A 21451-nucleotide genomic window follows, 5' to 3' on the forward strand; every position below is an offset into this window, starting at 1 on the left:
GCCCTACGTGCAGTGAACAGTGGTCTGAGAGACATGTACACTCGCCAGGTATCGATGAGACGTACCTTGGGCGAGTTAAGGACAGATATGACCACTCGCCACGAGTCGATGACAGACATCATGGGCGAATTCCAGCAAGAAATGAGAGCCTCCATGACTGCATTTCAAGACAATATGCTTACTCGCCATAACCAGTTCCAGTGAATGCTCATGGCGAGCCAGCATCAGTTTCAGGCTCAGGTGATGGATACTCTTGGTGATATCCATGAGCAGTTAGCCTCCACGGGGAGCTCGTCTTGCCGCGACGTCGCGGGACTCACAGTTCTTCTTCCGCGAGCCCCCGAGGATTACGCTCACAAAGACCGAGGATCATCAGTAGCTATATTTATTTTTTCTGGTCTTGTATAATATTTTTATCAGATACTTTATTTACGTGTTTGCATTTTCCAGCTTAATAGTAGATGGTTCCTAAATATTTCTATCTTGATATATTAGCTATATCTAATATTTTAGTATATAGGTAGGAACATATATTGGTAATAATAAATTATATATATAAATATATATTTTAAATGTCATACTTAAACAACAAATTTTAACGTAAACTAAAATGTTCATAAACCGATAATGAAAACGCATCAAAAACGGTCAGAAAACGGTCATGAAACACATCTACAAAACGGTCAGAAAACGGTCATGAACCACATCTAAAAAACGGTCAGAAAATGGAAATTTTCTTTCTATAAATACGTTAAACTCTTCCTCCATATTCACTCATTTCATATTTTTCCCTCTACACTTCTTATTCTAAAAAACATTTTTAGATCACTCCAAGCTCAAGATTATGGATGCACTAGAAAAGTTTGAGCAGCAGCAGATTGAATATGCTACTCAAGTCTTCATGCTCGGTTGTTTTATTATAGTCATGTTGTTAATGTGGCATATAGTTCTATCTAGTATTTAGGTTTGTATTTAATTCCTCGTATCATTATGATATGTCTCCATACCGTTGCACATTCTTACATCTTATTGTGATAGTATATCTACATTTTCCTTGTCCTTCTACTTACGCTATATAAAAAAAAAAAAATAAAAAAAAAAAAAAAAAATGGGGGCACTCCTTGTCACATGCCCCATTCTTCTCATCCACACTACATCCACTTTTGCGCATATCTTAGAAGATACACGTGGTCTAACTACCATGTGACACCTCGAAACGTATCTTTTATATTTTCGGATGGGTGCCTATTTATAACAAGGATAGACACCTCAAAAATTTAACTTCCCTTTTTCCAAAATAATTTTTCACTACTCCATCTTTAATGGCCCTCACTCGAAGTTTCGTGCCTGAGCAAAATTTTATGGAAAATTTCCAAAATGGTCTTTTTCATCCCTTTTTTGACACTGAAATATTACGTCGAGGATGGTACCCTCTTTTACACCATAAGCAAACATTTTATTCCAGAGAATTGGTCTTGTTATTTTATAAAAGCGGTTATTTCCAAAACGAACAATTCTTTGTCCATGCTTAACGGATGCGAGCATGAATTGACTATGGAAATCATCTCTCGAGGTACTTCAAATTCCTATTACAAACCAAGGAGTACACCTTCGGGATTCACCTTTTCGATAATATCCGCATCGATGTTTGCAACTATCCTTCACGGCGAATACAACCGGAAAAACCGTATTGTTTATCAGCGATCTTTGCAAAAGAACCAATTATCTGTGATCCAATGGGTAGCTCATAATGTCATCGACACGTCCAAGACTTCCGAAATAACCAAACCACTCCTCCATTTACTCACGGGTGTTCGCGGACTAACTGCAATGATTTTTGCATTATTAAATTTCTGCGGAATGCGATCGCGCGTGCGGGAAAAAGGCAGCCCTTTACCAACCATTGTGACACTTATCATGATACATTGGGTTTTTCTAGTACTTCTCCTCACACACCTCTTCGAATAGCTAACATTCTTACCATTCACTCAGTATGTAGGAACGGATTTGGAACCCCGACGTTGCAAAGAACCATGTCGGTGCAGGAACCAACGAAGATTGTTCCACCGACAACATCTTTCATGAAAATGCATTATGCAACGTATTTAATCCCATGGAAGGGCTTAAGCTTTTAATTCAACAAGGACTGATGACATTATTCAAAGCGTCGAACATTATTATCACCGGCCTTCTTGAATTTCGGGACTGCGGACAATAAACGAAGAGGAACAAGCACAATTCTTGCACAGCCACAACCAATTCTTGGCAAATCACACTCTCATAATGGAGAACCACGCCGAGATTTACTAGACAGAAAGCAAAATGTTGCAACAGGCTGTTGCACGGATTGATGGCATAGAAAATCTTATAAACGGATCCCTCCCACAAAAGGATCCTCGCCGTTACTTGGGCCAATGAAACCATTTAAATTTTGCAATTTTATATTATTTATCATTTTCTTTTTAGTTTTTAATTTTCATATGGTAATTTGTTTTTACTTAATGATTCTCATCATGCTCTAATATTTGTTTATCCTTGTCTAAACAGGTCACATTTTTTCACACAATGGAAGCTCCAAAGATGATTCTAGAACAATCTTTCCATTCATTGCTGAATTCTCCGGCATATGGACATCTTTTCAGAGACTACATCACTCAAGTTGGTTGGAACTCTCTCATTCTACACCCGGAGCAGACATACTCCCTAGGTTTGGCAACTTATTTTTATGATAACATGGAAGATCTACCAGCTGTCCAGGGTTTCCCTTTGAATGGGTTTACACTATGTATTGTTAACACCCGACACGCTTTTTATGAGCCAACAGTGGCTATGGCTCTAGACCTTCCTCCTCTTCAGCCAGATCTCCCCATTCAATACATGATAGAGAATGACCTTAATGACTATTCTAGGGAAGATTTTTTGCTGCCTGGTATGGCGATGGCCTTGTCCACGTCAAAGAACGTGCGAAGGCGGCCGATGGCGTAATTTACTATTCCACTAGCCAATTATGACCATGAATGTTGAAGCGCCATGTTATTTATTTTTGAACATCATGGGAGATTGGCATTTTTCCACGGCATCAAAGGCGTGTAAGACATTCCATGCATTGGCCCGAAGAACGTACCACCGCCGACATTCTGAACTAGTAATTGAGAATCTTAAGAAGGATCGGTCTTTTCGGCAACACTATATCACCCCCGCCGGTTACAACATGCGGGATAGTGAGGACGATACTTCCACTGAGTTTGCGACCACCTTCGAATTTCGGGTAAAGGTCAACTCTATGTGTCCAACAAACAAGATAATTCGTTCTTTGCGATTTCGGACATGGACACGCCCTGCAAGGTATCTTAAGAAAGTTCGTTCTTTCCCTAACGATGATAAAATGATAGCTCATCTAGACAATGCAAAGAAGAGGAAGTGGAGTGAAGTCTGTAAAGCTATGATAGATTGGCGGGATGCGTAGGAATGACATTTCTACAGGGACGAGGCAAGGAGGGACTATCCCCTAGTTCAAGGTTGGGGCAATGTGAGTTGATGCATGTACATATTGTTTTACATTTTGATGTGAAATAAATAAATAACCTAACGGTGTGCTACTCTAACAGTGTGCTTCTACTTTTATGATGTATAATATATAATGTGTTACAATAAATTTCTGTGGAAGATGTCAGCTATATTTTTGCTCAAAGCCTCTCAGGTAAACTCTTTCTTCCTCTTAACAATTTGAGGACACAGTGTCCGACTGTTTGGGGGTGGTGAGAACCTTTTGCAAAAATTAGGCATGCATAGTTGTATATATAGTTTACTTAATGTCTAAATAAACGTATTTAGTGACAAATTCTCGTTTCTCTTTCTATGTTGAAAAATATTTAGAAATCTCACCCTAGCATCAGAATTAGGACTTGTTCTTAGAAACTTAATTTAATACGTATGCAATATTTTTTACATCTTTTCATGAGCATTCATGCACTGACTATTATTAAATGTACACAGCAGTAAGTTTCTGGGACCCACGGTTAGATAACTTAGTTTCCATATCCTGTAAGAATCTAACCAAAAGCCTCAAAAGGTGTGATATATGAGTAATGACATAGAGGAGTAGTTCTTCCGAATAGAAAAGTTCACACATCTACTTACTTGATCACTACCCAAATCCTAGGCGAGAATTTAGGCCTTCTTTGGATCGATATAGCCAAAAAAAAATTCACACCTGTAAAAAAATTTTACCGCTAGTCGCCACATTGAACCTTTCATTAATCCTTCAAAAAAAAAAAAAAAATCATTACCCATCTATTAACCACAAAAAAAATAAGCCTACCTAGATGATGAGTATGAGAAATAGGATGAAGTGCAGCCAAATGAAAAGAAAAACCTTGTCACAAATCAAAATCAGTTACCTGTGCCAGAAAAAAAAAAAAAAAAAAAAAGAAAAAAAAAAAGAAAAAAAAAAGAAAAGAAAAAGAAAATAGAAATATGTTTCTAAAAATCAAAAGAAATATCAAGGTTAGAATTCCCCCCAAAGATCAAATCAAAAGGGAATACAAAAGCTTGAAAAATCCAAGTATGGAAACCATGTTAGAAGCAGGAAAGAAAAAAAGATTTCTCTAGTATAAATATCTCAAGACCTTATTCTCTCATAACTTACATTTTTTTAATTTTCCATTTCCAGTTTCTTTTACACTACCACCTAAGCCCCATAACACCTAATAAAGACCTCTAGCTCAATTAGGAATATGATAGTATGATAATAAGTAGTAGTTGTGACTTCTCGACCTCGCCCTCCTCCGGATTTGTCATTGAGTATGTGAGGAAACGTGTGCCCACTGCACACTGGAGATAGCAAAGCTTGAGTGGAAAAATAAGAGAGAAATTGTGTTTCGACACATACCTGTGAAAACCTACTTAAGGACGCTATCCAAAGGATCCAGAAACGGCCCTGCTCGTACATTTCATTATTAGATCACTGCATGCATGCTCATACGTAGATGTTTCGATTATTGTATGTATATTAACTTGAATTTCGAAAGAATAAAGTCCTTGTTTCCCCTGCTAGTGAGATGTCTAGATACCTGAGATTAATTAAGGAAACAAACCTTTGTTACTGAGTCGTTGTAGTATAAATGAAGTTTGTGAGTATCTTCTTTGGAAAACTCTCACGAGGCTATAACTCGTCCACTAGGGAATTCCTAGTGGTTCAAGGCCTTGTTGCATACGGTCAATGCAACCGCACTCTGCGAAATGAGATTTAGCTTAGGACAACACATTTTTTTGACCACTTATCGTTTTAATGTCTCTTCTTTGCTTGAGGACAAGCAAAGTGCTGTTTTGGGGTGGTGTGATAAGCACCCAAAACTGTAATATTAAACCCCGAGAGACATAACATTTTGGTCGATTATGTGTTTAATAATCATGTAATAATTATATTTTCGTACTTTTGCAGGATTCCGCAATTAAAATAAATATAGTGATAAAACATGCATCAAAGTACGGGAATACGGGAATACGGGAATAATTGAAGTTTCCCACTCGACCCCGTGAAGCCCAACAAAGCCCCGACTAAAGCGAAGTTTCCAAAAGAAACGAGAACCCGGTCGCTGGAACGGGTCCACATATAAAGAAAGCAAACAAACTTCCGAAGCTCAAATCGGATAAATCTAGATGCAGACGCGTTGGCTAGTGAAGCCAAGTCTGAGAATACGGGAATATTTGGAATTCCCACTCAATTCCGTGAAGCCCAACAAAGCCCCGACTAGAGCGAAGTTTCCAAAAGAACAAAACCGGTCTAAAGCGGACCCACATATAAAGAAGCGGGGAAACTTCAAGCTCAAATCGGATAAATCTAGGTGCCGACGTTGGCTAGTGAAGCTGCCATAGCGACCCGGGCGACGAACTCTGCGCAAGGACAAAAAGTCGTAAAAACGCCAAAATCGGCGCCGCCACTGGACACACTCTGCGGGCCCAGAAGGCATGATGAGTCAGCATAGGCAGGTGGCAAAGGATGGTTTCAAATTGATACCACCTGGCAAGAGAGAAGACACGTACCAATTCAAACCAGGTGGTTTGAATTGACATAAGCTAAAAACAAAACCTTAAATCAGCAAAAGGACAAAAATTAAAACCGTTAAAAACAAAGTTTTGTTTCGAACCATTCAATTAGCATAAAAACAAAATCTAAAACATTCACGGATCACTCCTCAGTATCGCCTATATATATATGAAGGGTCGCCTTCATTATTACCCCTTCAACATATTAATGTTTTAGCTACGCCTAGTTAGATTTTCTTCTTCAAACTTTACATTTTGCCATTTCCATTTCAAAGCAGATTAAATACCGTAAATTATTTTTACCTTAATAACATTCATTTCTTTTCTAGTTTAATTCTTGTCCTGCATTTATTTACTTAATGTATACAGCAAGTTTTATTATTTCTTCTATGACCATGAGCTAATCCCCCCCCCCTCAAGGGGAGGGTTATGCTGCTCGTGTGAAAATCCGGATTGAATCGTTAATATTCTAAAATCACTACTTAGGAATTAGGCATAGAATTGACATCCGGTCCCAAAATGACTTAGACTGTACAAAGTTGGATCAGCGATGCTCCAGGGAGCTTCGGTCGTAGCGATCTAAAATGTCTCAAGGCGTGACACTGCTGGTGTCGATGACTCTCCAATTTGTCCGGTGATGTGAAATCGAGCCAAGAGCTGAAATAATATACCAGAGATGCGGTATTATTGAAACTCCTTATGCTAGTGAAATGCGACCTAGAGATGTGGGCATGCACTAGGGATCAATACTCGAGATGTAGTGATTCGGTAATAAAAACTGTTGAAAATGATTCTTGCATGAGCATGATTAACTCTCTCCCTGTTTCTCCATCTTTGTTTACCTACATATAATCGCCGTAATAATTTACATTATTTGCATTACCGTTATTTTAATTAAACCAACTAAAAAGAAACCTAAAAATCCTACTCACCAAAAGTTGTAATTCCAGTTGTGAACCTATCCGAGCCCTAAGGTTTGGACGATCCCTTACTCGACCTATCCTACCAAACCCACGTGAGTAAGGTAACTTGACTAAAACGTACGACTATACGGACATTGGATTTTGGACTTCGGACTTGGACTGTGGACCTCGGACTTTGAACTGTGGACCTCGGACTTAAGAAAATAAGTAACTGAAAACCAATAAACGTGTATAAAGAATGTTTTATCAACAGTGTAATCAACTGGAAAAACAACACTTGTGGTTGATCAATAAATAACCTGACTCCCAAGTCCTAGCTACAAAGGGCGCGTTACAAATCCCCTATCAACCATCTTTTCTACCAACTCCTCGTGCTTCTTTATCTGCTTTGCCTTTCTCAGATGTAGCAAAACCGACTCATACATTGGCAAAGTTGGTCTTAAGCACTTTTCTTCAAGCATCTCAATTAAGAACTTATGTGCTTGAACCCAATGCCCAATACGACAAAACAACGAGATCAAAACTCGATAAGTGTTCACATTTGGTTCAACCTCATTCTCATCCATTTCCTGCTTCAGCTTGAAAACCATGTCTCACGACTTAAATTCAAAAACATCTTCATCAACACATTATATGTCACTGTGTTGGGCGTGGATTTCATCTCTTTCATCTTAGTATACATTCTATGAGCTGCATTAACATCCTTCAACTTCATTATACGCCTAAAGATTGGATTGAAAGTTGACGCATTCGCACTACACCCTTTCTTAACCATCTAATTCAAGACCTTTGTAGCTTCCTCAAAATTATCATCTCTACAACGACTCTCTATAAGAAAGTTATACATAATAGTATCTGCCGGGCAATCAAGCCTCTTCATCTAGTTATAAACCTGCAAAACTTTCTCAGTCCTCCCCGCCTTAACATGAACTTTCATCAAATTATTAAAAGTAATCGAATTCGGCGAACACCCAACATGAGTAATCTCCGCAAAAACATCATGAGCACGCGATATCTGCCCACACCGACACAAGGCATCAATCACAATACTATAAGTATACACATTAGGCTGTATCCCAACCTCCTTCATTTCCCCGAACACTCTCAGCTTGATCAATATTTCCGGCCATTAACCAAACTAGTATATATAATCACTATAGTAGCATGATGTGCAAAGATTGGACTGATGCAACTCTGGATACCCCAATGGACATTTACAACGTCCGTGTATGCCTTGTCATTGACCGCACTGAGCGCTTATTTGGATCCAAAAGAACATTCAGGGAGCTACACCTTCCTACAGCAGATCAAATGGCGAAGGATTTTACTCGTTTTCTTTTAGGTAACGGTATTCTATTTGTGCGTGTTGTTATCATTTCTTTACTTCTTGTCTTTACTTCTTTGTGTTTGTGTGTGTATGACTTGCTTTTTTATTTCTTGTGTGTGAGTATGACTTGTCTTTAGAAAAGTGCTGATTTTAGGATAAGTGTGACAAGATATGGAATAACCATACTGCAGAGGTTTGGTTATAAATTCGTATTTTGTCTTTGAAACCGAATGAAAAATAAAATGCGCATCAACAATGAACCCGCGTAACTTTTACGAAGTTAACTAAGGACTTAAGGAGTAACGATTTTTCATCCACAAGTTCATTTAATTTCAGTGGATGTAATGACTGGCTGAAAGTGCCCGAGTAAGCAACCTGAAATATAAAGTAGAAGCAATCGGATGAAAAGGACAACAAGAAATAATCCTCGATTTGTTTGAGCTATAAAGTTAGTGACTTTTTCCTGCTATGGCATGGTCCAACACTTCAATATAATTGGAAGTTGGAATATTTGCCAAAGGAAGGATCATGATGTGCGATCGGTCACGAAGTGCTACCTGACCGCCTGCCTGAAGTTGTAACGTCATTTCAAATTCATCCGCTAGAATGAGTGAATGGCATGTCCGTTATATAAGAAAATTTGTAAGTTCATGCACCCATTCTATCCTAAGTCCCTAATACTAACTTACCACTGGTCGCCAATAATTGGCTATTACACGACCGACGCCTGTCGTCGTCTTACAGACAATGTATCAATTCTACTAACAAATACCTCACATTTGGTACTAAACAAAGGTACGCGGTTGTGGGAACTTAGTTTTTTTTTCAAGAAATTAGAGTTTGGGCAGTGAGATTTTTTAGTTTTAAGACTTGGGGTTTGATAAAGTTTGGATATTTATCTGAGAATCAGTGGTAGTGTTATGAGAATATCGAACATTTATGGTCTCGTTCCGGGGGAGGACAGGCTGTTTGCAAATGCGGTTCTTCTTCGTCTTGCAGATGCATTTAAGTCTGGAGACAAACATACCCGGCTATGTATCCTAAAACCTTTTCTTTTAGAGACAAGTCAATGTAAAAAATATGTAGGTCATCTGGCTAAGGAGAGGTTTGCAAATTATGAACAACTTCTTAAAAGAGTGAAGATAGTTTTCGACAGAGGGGATGTTGAATCCAGAGCAATTACTTTATGCTTCCTTGGTTGTTGGTCCGATTTTGCAAAAGAGATCTTTGAAATCGCCACATGGTCTTGTTAAGTTTAGGATCGTGCCATGTTTTGGAGGTATTGTTACTATCTCATGCAAGAGATTTATGGCTTTTAGATTAGCAGACGTTAACACTAAAACAAATCGAATAAAATATGTCGTAAAAGTAAAAAACACCGAAGTTTGCATATTCTCGTTTCAAATATAAGTAAATTACAAGATGCATGATCTTGAGAAATACATCTTTGTGCGCTATTTCGTTCGAATTTGTTGATTCTACTCTTCTGTATTCATCAATGGTATTTACATTAGAGTAATCTACTTTTAGTTGAGCTGAAATTCATTATGGTTATTAGAAGTATTTGACAAGTCCTTGATCACTGCACAATATTGACTAAGAACTTTTCTTAATCTATTTGATGTCTATCAGGTAAAAGCATCAATTTTCACTGTGGGCTGCTTTTCTGAGTTGTCTGTGGATTTTGCATATATCATTTTGGAGGTGCTTATCAACATGGTGTCCTCTTCAAAAACTTCTATAACTGTCAAGCTAGCATGTGTGAAAGCTTTTGCTAAACTGGGAATCTCGTTTACCCTTGCTAAAGTTTGGATAAAGTTTGGAATATCCTCAACTTGAATATGTTATGAGAATCAGTGGTAGTGTTAGTGGGTTGTAAAAGTACTAAAAGAAGCTACGATAGTTTGTTAGTAGGAGCTGAGTAACTTCTTGATGGGAACCTTTATATTAACTGTTGTTATTAGGCTGAGACGCAGAGTAGGCTATAAAATTGTTTCTATTAGCCATTTGATGATGGATGAGGACTGGGCTTTGTCTATTACTGCACACTTCAAAAGGCACAAGTATCACATTTATTCTTGATGTTATTAATGCTCTGAACTGTAGGGGCATTTTTTGGCCCCGATTCAGCCCTTTTAAAAATAAATGAAAAAAAAGACACTTGTCAAGTGTTGTAGAAAAAAAAAATACTGCAAAAAAAACGGGTCACCTTACGACACCCAAAAGTGTTTTTTTTTTTAGAAAAACGACATCCAAAAGTATCTTTTTTCAATAGATATGGTGTAGTGAGGGAGATGCTTTAAGTGTCTTTTATTCCTCTATAATTTGTTTTGCTTCAATTCTAAATGTTGTTCAATGCATTCCTTTACTCCCTTGTATACTGAAAAATGTAGAGAAAGACTTGTTTGTTAACTTGTGAAGTTTTAGGTTGCTAGCTTCAGTTAGAATTGAAAATCCAAAGGGAGAAGTAAGGGCACCCTGTCCTACTTTCAAGTTCATGAAACATTTTGCAGGTTTGTCTAAATTTTCTTACTATTGTTTTTTTAATTAATCGATTGGTGATCTTTCTATCCTGCCTTAAGTGTCATACGGTAATGATAAATTTTCTTGCCAAAATTATGTGTGCCACACCCATTAATTAGTTTTGGCTATTTGATCGTGGAAAAAAAAATTAGTATACAATGTCACAGATGTTTATTCCGGCCAAGGATACTGTGGCATCCATAGTACAAAATATCAGGATATGGGTATTTATCGATACTCAATTTCTGGGTATGTATCGTGGATATATCCCTCTTTTTGGGAATATTTGACATTGTTTCATATGCAAATATCGTGGATATATCCAAAAATCGACAAAATCGTGGATATTGTGGATATTTCTTGATATACCATGATACATTATTTATATTTATTTAAAATATAATGGTAAATATTAAATAAAATTGTTATATATACAAAGTATCGCTAAATATCTCCAAATATCACAAAATATCTCCAAATATCACAAATATCGCAAATATCGTCAAAATATCGCCAATATTTGCAGTCGTATATATCTCTGAAAATATCGTGATATTTATATATCTTTCTCTAAAATCTGGATAGATATCCCTAAATATCGCGATATATCGGGATATTTTGTACTAGGGTGGCATCTACTTCACCTTGGTTAATGGAACTTATTTTCGTTCATTGTTTCCTAACATTTTCCTAACATTCGTGTTGTTAGAGTGGGTTTTTTTTTGATAATATTTGTTTGTGTAGATTATCAGGACATACATGTCTCAGATCTTTTGTTACTATTCTCATGAACTCTCCTGCATGGGTTGTTGTGATTATTTGCAAAATGATGCACATTAATTTGAGATGTACTTTACTCGATTAGTTTAATGCTTATGCAGCTAGAAGGAGAGGCTACATCTAAAGCTATTTGTTTGAATGGTCTGGTGAATACACCTCAGTACGTACTACGTAGTCACTTATGTGCATGTGTGAAAGTGCAGATATAGCGAAGGATTGAAATTTGGTGAGATTCTCTTTTTTTCTTTGATTTTCTGATTTAGTTATGTGATTGTTGCTAAGTGGACATGTGTTTAGATGAAGCATATATCTATTAAGAAACTTTCCGTGTGGTTGTGATATGAGAATTTGGGCACAAACTTCATAGTTGTTGCATATGCTACTTAACTTAGAAAATAAACCTATAAGAGTACGGTTATCTTAAATTATTTGCATGCTTGCCACCTCTTATTTTTGTCTTGTATATATGTTGCCACCTCCTCCGAGTATGAATGAGAATAGATCTGGAAAAGGGGATCCCTTTATGAAGGGCTACGCCATTATATATACTTGGTCTAGGAACAAGGAATAAAAAGCCTATGCTAGTAAATTCATTAATCTTACTAAGGAGGACAGTACACCAAGTCTTTATCTTCCAGAACAAAGCCTTTAACATCTACTCCTTATATTTTCCTTTTTACATCATAATATATATTCTAATATCATGGTATGGCTTTATGTGTTTACTACTATATCGTATTGTTAGTGAAGCATAGATGGTTATGGTTGATTACCCTATTGTATAAGGTTACAATTTGGGAATGAATTTTGGTGTGGAAGTTTAGTCATTGTCTTTTGTGAATATTTTTGTTGAAGATATTGGTTTTGAGATTTTGTATTTGTCCACCAAGGGTTTGTTTGTCCAGGAACATCTCAACTGATTTCATTAATAATATGGTTCTGGTTAGTCTAAGGATTCTCTTGTTCTAATAGATTTTTGGTTTTTAGTTATTTTTCCTTTTTTAGCTTGTTGGGATTTTTATATTTAGCATAAATGTATAGGAAAAATATGAATGTGGCTGTTATTTAGTGTATGCATCCTTATTTCTAATTGACTTTATAATCCCTAATATGATTTTAATCTTCTTGTCATGGGTATGGTAGTTGAACATACTATAGAGTTGATAGTTGATGATTACCCATTCACCTATGATGGCTTTTTTGTTTGTAAACGTCGGTGACTGATTGTGCTATCGTTGCTTTCCGAACACTAAAGTTATTGCATTTGATACATAACTTCAAGGATGGAGGAGAGAGGTTCGAAAGAGGGCTATGAAGACGAGAAAGACGAAACATGGTGGTTGGGGGTCCTTTGAGATGTCTTTTTTGTCATTTTATAAGTCGTTGTCCACTGGTTCTTTGTAAGTGTAGAAACTTATATAATGTAGATGTTAATAATACAATTTTTTAGTGAAATTTCGGATTTGGGACTACACATTAGTTGGTTTACCATTATGTTGTTTGTTGAGAATTGGGAATACAATGTTATATAAAATATTTTTAATACAATTTTTTTTTTTACTTGTGTTATGAAATGGTAATGAGTTGTGGATGAATCTAAAGAATTTTATAGTAGTGATTTGTGAGAACCAGCAGGAAGTTTCAGAATATGCGGCTAGTAGGCTAACACTATTTTTATTTTATTTTTTGAAATATTAATACAGATTAGTCACGCCAAAATGCTATCATAAAGATTTGTGATGCCAAAACGCTGTCACAAATTTGTGACGCCAAAAAATAATAGTGACACCAATGTGCTGTTTCAAATATTTGTGACGCCAAAATATTGTCACAAAATTGTGACGCCAAAATGCCGTCACAAAAAATAGTGACGTCAAAATGCTGTCACAAAAAAATATGACGCCAAATTGTGACACCATATTTGTGACGCCAAATAGGCATCACAAAAAAGCTATTATGGTTTAGTGTATCCTGGTCAGTGATGATTGCAGTTGGCGCACGACCACCCATAGCTGCAAGCCAGACCTTAAACAACCATATGAATGTATATTCTATCTCATGCATCAAGTAACAACGTGCAACCAAACTTAATTGACTGCATATATATGATGGTTGACTTCAATAAAAGGGGCAAAAAGCATAGAGTATGCATTGGTACGATATGTGGTATCAAAAGAGACAACATCTCCGAAATACTCATACTTTACTCGAAACCTCCCATCAACCTAGAAAAAGTTTACTGCAGTCCCATTTTGATCTAAATCAATGGCATAGTAGAATTGGGGATTCTCGGCACTCTTCTGCATAAAATAATTAAGCACGACAGTTGCATCACCTTCTTTAGGCATTTTTCTGGTCGAACCGTAATGATGGTTCTAGCAATCCCTTTTTGTAAACCCAAGTTCTTCCCCATTAAAAACAGCTGCAACTTTATCGACAGCTAAACCATTTTCACTAAAAATCAAATCTCAGTCAACCTCTTCGCCGTTTCAGGCATATTTTTGTTCGATCTCATGCAATTTCTCTTTGCTGGACTAACCAAACCGTGGCTATGGTCATTTTCAGTGCAAGTTACAAAGTATATATCTTCGTGTTTTCTTTTTCTAACACGCATTCTAGCAGGGCAACTACACCTAACAGTGCTAGTATTTCTAGAAACACCCACTTCTCCCACTTCTCTCTAGCTTGTTATGGACCCCTTCACGTGAACAAACTATTAAAGAGCCCCTAGCCAAATCCACACAGCCTTTTTTCTTATCTGTCGACCAAACGCGAGTCTCAAATCCCTCTTGTTGACCATACTGTTTGTAGTAAGTCTTTACGTCGTCAACACTACTAAAAACCATACCTACAAACGGAGCAACTAGTTTATGCATTTATCTATCCAGAGATTTATTCGACGAAGACCCAACAACTACGACTTGGTCGATATTGATTGTTAAATTATCTCCCACTGACTCAATTTCTAAATTTTGGGTTTAAGTTCAAATGCTAGCTAGCAAGGGAAAAGGCAAATCTAGTAGGGGTGATTTGGATTTTCGATTTGAATTCTTGATTTTGGGTTTGAATTTTCGGTGGTTGGAATTTTCGGTGGTTTAAGTTTGGAGGTGATTTGGACAAATTGTATGAATGTCATTTGATTTCGTGTTTACATATGTTTAATTTGTCAACACAAATTGTTTAATTTGGAGCATAAATTAAAGAATTCAAAACCCTCGGTTGAGTTCTCTCGTTGAGTTTATGAGAAATCAAAATTTTAAATTTTGTATTTTGTGAGGTTTCTTTTGAAATTTCATATTTTTTTAGGTCAAATTTTGAAATTTCAATATTTAGATCTTGATCTGGATTTCTTTGGATCCAACAGCCGAAATTTTGATGTCAGTTTGCTGTCAACGAAATTTGATGTCAACCTAACCGGCCCGTGGGTGTATATATATATATATCAGTTTTGCTCTGATGCGGACTGTTAAGTTACATATTTAGAGCGGACTCAAACTCAAAAGGAAACTCACTCTTCTAATTTAGTATTTCATATTCTTTCATTAAATATAACTAAATTGGGTTCCACAAATATATTCACGTGACTCTCTTTCTTAATTCTCTCTCTCCATTTTACCTCCCCAAACAACACACGCTCTCTCTCTCTCTCTAAAAGTAATTTCTCTCTTTTTATTTGACTTTTCTCATGCCCTCTCTCCTCCATTGTCATAGTAGTTAGCCCCCAGCTCTTATTCTTTTGTTCCAGTTGCCAAGTTAGTAGTGTAAGCAGATGAAATAGAAAGAAAAAAAAAACATTTTGTGGTCTCATATCCAAGTTGCATCAATCAAGTTAGTTTATGAAGGGTAATCTTTTGAACAAATAAAATATTCCTCAAGCACGACAGATTTACTTTGATTAAAAGATAACATTGATATATAGTACCCATTAACTCTCTTACAATCAGATCTAATCTCTCCATTGCTTCCCGTCAATGGGCTAATATTGCCCATATTAACCATAGATTGTGCAAAGCTTGCAAAAAATGCGCTTTGATTACTGTTGAAGTTACTAACAATGGGCACAGTGGGAGATCCATTAGTTGAAAACAACTCCTGATCTGATTGAAGTAGGCCTTGATTACTTAAAAGGTTGGTGAAGTAGTTACTGTCAAACATGTCCGGCGTGGTAAGGTCCAAATTGGTTACAACGCTTCCATTCCCATTTTGAGGACATATTTGACGAAGAGTTGGTAGGTACGATGAGTTTAATGTTGGGTCAGGGTTTCCTGTTCCATTGAAATTGTACAAGCGATTAATGAATGTAAAACATTGTGCACGTCCAAACGTGTCAGCTCCTGCAAATAACCAAGAGTTGTGTTAAGCCTACATTGCCGCCATGTGCTCTAACATGTCAGATTTACCATTCGTGGTTTCTAAAACGCACAGAAATAATTCTTACCAGACAATGCTACTAAATCTGTGACACTTAGATTAAGAGCTGCGAACTTCACAGTTATATTGGTTAGCCCTTCAAATGCACTAGGAAGAAACCTATTGGCTCCAACAAAGTTTGCTGTCCTACTATCCCTTCTTCCTAGTAATACGTTCCATGAACGACCTCCTGCCTATAAACATGAATTGGATATTGGTAAAACATAATTATCCAGGGTACTGTGTTGATACATAAAGGCTGAGATATACCAAAGAAACAGAAGCTTCAGCTGCAATTGCAAGAATGTCAGCACAAGAGACGACACCAGGGCAAGCGTTTTCTGCTGCAGTCTTGATGTTATCAACCACGAGAAAACCCCTGACAGAGGCAACATTGAGACCAGCATCTTTCTCGGTCCATATGCTGCTACTGTTGTCTAACAATAGTGATCCCTCGCAACCCTATGAAATAAACAGATACAGATATTCAATAGTACTTTACAGCATGCGAGTCCGTTTGAATCATTGGAAAAACTTGCCGCTTTCTGAAGTTTTTGATTGCATTGGTACTATATAAAAACTTTTTTATACGGAAGGCAATAAAAACCTTTTAAAGGGCAACTTTTTTTGAGGTGAGAGTGATAGTGCTCTTCTACAGAAAGCATTGATTAATTACTTTAAAAGATTACATTTGTTTTATTGTACTTTTCATACGCATTGGTACCGTGTTTGGTAATAGAGCTTATCACCGACTTAAAATTTAGGTTCAAGGAGAGGGAGCGTGTCATGGGAACCTTTGAGAGGGAGTTGCATTTACCTGTTACATGTGTTGATGCAACGGAGCAATTTCTCAGTAAGTTGAAAGGAATCGTAGATCCTGAGGCTAAAAGGAAGATAATTGGTAAGGAGTTCATCTGCATTTTTGATGAATTTGCACATGAGTTGGAGCAGACAATAGGAAGGAAACCAGTCTACCTCAGACATTCACATACTTGGCCTGTAGTGCGGATGATTTCTCATGTTGGTTAGATGAAAATGAATATGTATATATAATATAAGTATGTGGGACTACAATTGTACTTGTGGTTTTTTGTCACACCAATTTGTACTGTCAAAAACTGATGTCAGAAATAGTGGAACAAGACAAACAGAACGTGAACTTCACTTGGTTGGAAACTTGGAATCAAATCATTTAGCAAACATGTACCGTGAACTAGCTAAAGGTACTTCAAATGATAAGTTTAAAAATAACAGAGGAACACCTCAATTCACATACAAAAAAACAACGCTAATTCTAACTACAGACTCCATTTAATTTACCGAATAAAAATGCCACCAGTTCACTATTTTCACACTTGATTCTCTCACAATCATGATCCACTCAAGGCAAATGCTTAACCTGTGTAGAGATCGACGAAGTTACCACCACCATCTCATTTGAACTCGAAAGTGCCAGTTGAACCTGCAAAAGCCAATATTAAACTCAATACAAATTAAAAATAAAAGAGTATGTATTAAATAAAAATAATAAACAATCGAACATTACCAATCAACTTCGGACAGTTTCTTTTGTCATGTGATTACCCGGTAAGTCCACATCCATTACAGCGCCTTGCTTGAACTTGTGCTTGAACCTGTGCCTTCTCTTTTCCCCCTTGCAATCTATGTTTCCCACTCCCCTTGCTTTAGCTAGATTCGGCTCATTCAAAGTCACATGTCGAGGCATTTTTCCTTTCTGAGAAATTCCAACTCCTTTAATAGCCAACACTTCCTTAATCATTTCATGTACCACTTTCAAATGTTGCTCATAGATTTCACTTGCCTCTTCACAAGCTACAACATCATCAAGTACCCTTGAAGTAAGATGAGATAATTTTGTGGGGTTAGTTAGACTTACCCCCCCCCCCCCATTACTAGTTCCAACTAGGGATACCCCCCCATTTTCAAAAATATTAGGGTCACCCCCCCCATTTTAACGTGCCGTCAAAGTCAACAAGTCTTGACTGTTATCTCAAAAGTCAACTGTAGTGAAAAGACCAAACTACCCTTAGCCATGACTTTGAGTCATCACACCAGGTCAAATTAGACACGTGTCACGATCTCCAACAAAAAAATCAAAGGTCATAATTGATCCAAAGAAAAAGACACCAACTACCCCTGATCTTGTAATTACTCTTTTGCCACCGAACTATTTACCAAAGTTTGAATTGTGAAACACGTGTCGCCATCCTGTGAAAGTAATCCAACGGTCATAATAGATTACCAAAGAAATTACTTCTCAGTCAAAGTAGATAGACACGTGGAGTCATCCAGCGCATTCTATCCAACGGATTGAAACTAAAGTAAAACTAGCCGTTGCCTAAAGCCATCAAATTGACTTCATCTTCTCCCTATAAAAAACAGACTTCATCTTCTCCCTAAAGCCATGAATTTGAAGATGGGTGGCGGTCATGAGTCAAACTCCAACTGCATTCCGATTTACAAGGTACTTAATATTGTCTTACTGTTGCTTTCGAAAGGTAAGACATTAGACCTTTTTGGTTTATCGTTAATTTGAACTTTGGGGGGCTATTACTAATTAATGTTTTAACAGTGGGGTGGTATGTCTAAAATATGTTTATAATGTTTCAGGATTGTTCATGCTTATTGTGTGGCCAAAAGACACATAAAACATCTCAATGCCCTTGGATGCACGTAATTTGTAAGAATTGCAACAACGAATGCGACTTGCTTGAAGACAATAACAAAAAAAGGTTTATCAAATGTCATAAATGTGAATCGGCACAATGGATAGATGATTTAATGGGAAATTCAAGTGACAAACCCAACAATCTTGGTAGTCCAGTTGCAGTTGAGAAAGGCACTGGATGCTTTGTATGTAAAGCAGAGGACCATTGGTCATATACTTGTCCTTGGAAGCGGTCTCCGTGCAAGATGTGTACTACTATTAGGGACGTGAGGACTTCAACTCAACTAAGAAGCAAAGGCGAGAAGTTTCTGAAATGCCCAAGGTGTGATCAGTTTGAATGGTTGGAACTTGCAATTGCAGGTTGTAAGAAGGAGAAGTCTGAACCAAAGAAGTTGGTTTCTGAAGAAGAGGCGAAGGAGTCATCGTCTTCGAAGTCCAATTCCAATTTGAAATTGAATATTGAGTTAGTCATAGAAGATTTATCTGAAGCATTTAATGCAAAGATTCTTCTTAAAGGAAAGGAACAGATGAAGCAAATTTAGCATGTTAATTTGCAGGGACTTGATGTATTATTTTGTACTGTTGTCTTGTTAGCTATTAATCAAAATTGTGGTTTGTTGACTGTTATTAATTGGTATTAAGTTTACTATCATAAAAACATGGGTCCCTAAAAACATATAAGTCATTCCCTAATACAATAAGTTTAGGGTTTCCCTAAAACATAAGATAAAACATGACAGAATTAGAAATAGGGTACCCTTAGAAATATATAAGTCATTCATAATATCTTAGGTCCAAAACCAAACATTGTCCAAGTACCATCCACAAAAAAGATCAAAATAACAAAACAAGTCATTACATGCCCAAAATGTAACAGTCTTGCAGAGTTTCCAACCATCCAAAATAACAAAGGTACCCAAATCACAATAACCCTTCCTGCAGAGTTCAGAGTTTCCAATCTGGCCTCACAGTTTGGAACTTCTGCCTTGATCCTGGATTTGGTGGAGGAGCTAGTGGTGGTTTGTTTTGTTTTGTGGCCTTGGCCATTTTTGGTGATGCACCTGAACTGCTGTTTAGTTTCTCTGCTGCACGTGGCGGCATGTAGGTGTCTCTGAGCCTCTTCATAAGGTCAGCAAAAGTATGCCTTTGCTCTGGAGCCTAATCAAATAAACACTAGATCAGCCAATTTACAAAACAGAGTCAATTTGATATAAATCAGTTTAACTTATCAACCCATAAACCTATATTATACTCTACCTGGAATGTATTAGCCTTATGTGGCTTCTGTGGTAATGGCACTCCACCAACTGCCAATGTTTGTAGTTGCTTTGGTGTTGGTGGTTGAAAATTCACAGTAGAAGGCTTTGTAGTGGCCTTTGTTGGTATTGTCACAGTTGAACATGCTGCCTTGGTTTTGGCCCAAGTGTTAGGCTGTGATGATGCTGGCTGACTAACAACTGTTTCCTTAGACTTGTCCCTAGTGCTGGGCTGTGATGAAGCTGCTTCCTTGGTTTTGTCCCTAGTGTTGGGCAGTGATGAAGCTGCTTCCTTGGTTTTGGCCCTAGTGCTGGGCTGTGATGAAGCTGCTTCCTTGGTTTTGGCCCTAGTGCTGGGCATTGATGAAGCTGCTTCCTTGGTTTTGGCCCTAGTGCTGGGCTGTGATGAAGCTGCTTCCTTGGTTTTGGCCCTAGTGTTGGGCTGTGATGAAGCTGCTTCCCTGGTTTTGGCCCTAGTGCTGGGCTGTGATGAAGCTGCTTCCTTGGTTTTAGCCTTAGTGCTAGGCTGTGATGAAGCTACTTCTTTGGTTTTGTCCCTAGTGCTGGGCTGTGATGAAGTAGTTTCCTTGGACTTGCCCCTAGTGATGGGCTGTGATGATGCTGGCTGACTAACAACTATTTCCTTGGACTTGCCCCTAGTGATGGGCTGTGATGATGCTGGCTGACTAACAACTATTTCCTTGGACTTGTCCCTAGTGCTGGGCTGTGATGATGGTGAAGGTGGTACTTGACTTGAACTTGCGGCTTTGGACTTGCTCCTAGTCTTTGGGTTTGTGATGATGGTGAAGTTGGCACTTGATTTGAACTTGCACAAATGGACTTCCTTCTAGCGCTGGGTTGTGAAGGTGAAGCTGGTGGTTGACTTTCAGTGGCAACTTTAGAGTTGTTTCTAGTGCTGGGTACTTGACTTGGTTGTGATGAAGGTGAAGCTGGTGGTGGTTGACTTTCAGTAACAACTTTGGACTTGCTTCTAGTGCTAGGTACTTGACTTGGCTGTGATGAAGGAGAAGCTAGTGGTGGTTGACTTGAACTTGCAACTCTGGACTTGCTTCTAGTGCTGGGTTGTGAAGGTGAAGCTGGCAATGGACTTTCAGTGGCAACTTTGGACTTGCTTCTAGTGTTGGGTTGTGAAGGTGAAGCTGGCATTGGACCATTTGATGCTTGTGAAGATTCTACATCTTTGGCCTTAGATTTACCTATTATCCCAAACAAATGAGAATTCCTAACATGTAAGTAATTCCTGACATGTCATATGTAACCACATAGTGATGAGTGTCCTTACCTTTTGGCTGTGCAGGGAGGCATTTGCATGTCTTGGAATTATGCCCCTCTGTCCTACACAACCTACACTTCCTTCTCTTCTTGTTTGGTGTTTCCTCATCTTCATCTCTCCTTCTATTCTTTCTTGGCCGCCCAGTACCCCTGGTGTGTGGAGGTGGATGGTATAGCTGTTCTGGTGTCTACATGCACACAA

The 21451-nt window shown here is 37.8% G+C and overlaps 1 protein-coding gene and 2 pseudogenes across 2 annotated transcripts; 1 reads left to right on the forward strand and 2 right to left on the reverse strand.

Annotated features, from left to right (window-relative positions):
- Positions 1-7288: 7288 nt before the first annotated feature.
- Positions 7289-8101, reverse strand: LOC147506493 (uncharacterized; annotated as a pseudogene).
- Positions 8102-9111: 1010 nt separating this feature from the next.
- LOC147506494 (uncharacterized) lies at positions 9112-10351 on the forward strand. The gene is made up of 2 exons (XM_086605778.1): positions 9112-9380; positions 9931-10351. The coding sequence occupies exons 1-2, from the start codon at positions 9219-9221 to the stop codon at positions 10135-10137; spliced, it is 369 nt and encodes a 122-aa protein (XP_086461904.1). The 5' UTR covers positions 9112-9218; the 3' UTR covers positions 10138-10351.
- A 5084-nt stretch (positions 10352-15435) lies between these two features.
- Positions 15436-16729, reverse strand: LOC147506495 (peroxidase 53-like; annotated as a pseudogene). The gene is made up of 4 exons (XR_015221139.1): positions 16701-16729; positions 16282-16507; positions 16040-16205; positions 15436-15935 (listed from the first exon to the last, which is right to left on the reverse strand). The product of XR_015221139.1 is annotated as a peroxidase 53-like (transcript).
- Positions 16730-21451: the final 4722 nt, after the last annotated feature.

Source organism: Coptis chinensis, chromosome 4, assembly GCF_015680905.1.
Source record: "Coptis chinensis isolate HL-2020 chromosome 4, ASM1568090v1, whole genome shotgun sequence".
In the NCBI taxonomy this organism is placed as follows: domain Eukaryota; kingdom Viridiplantae; phylum Streptophyta; class Magnoliopsida; order Ranunculales; family Ranunculaceae; genus Coptis; species Coptis chinensis.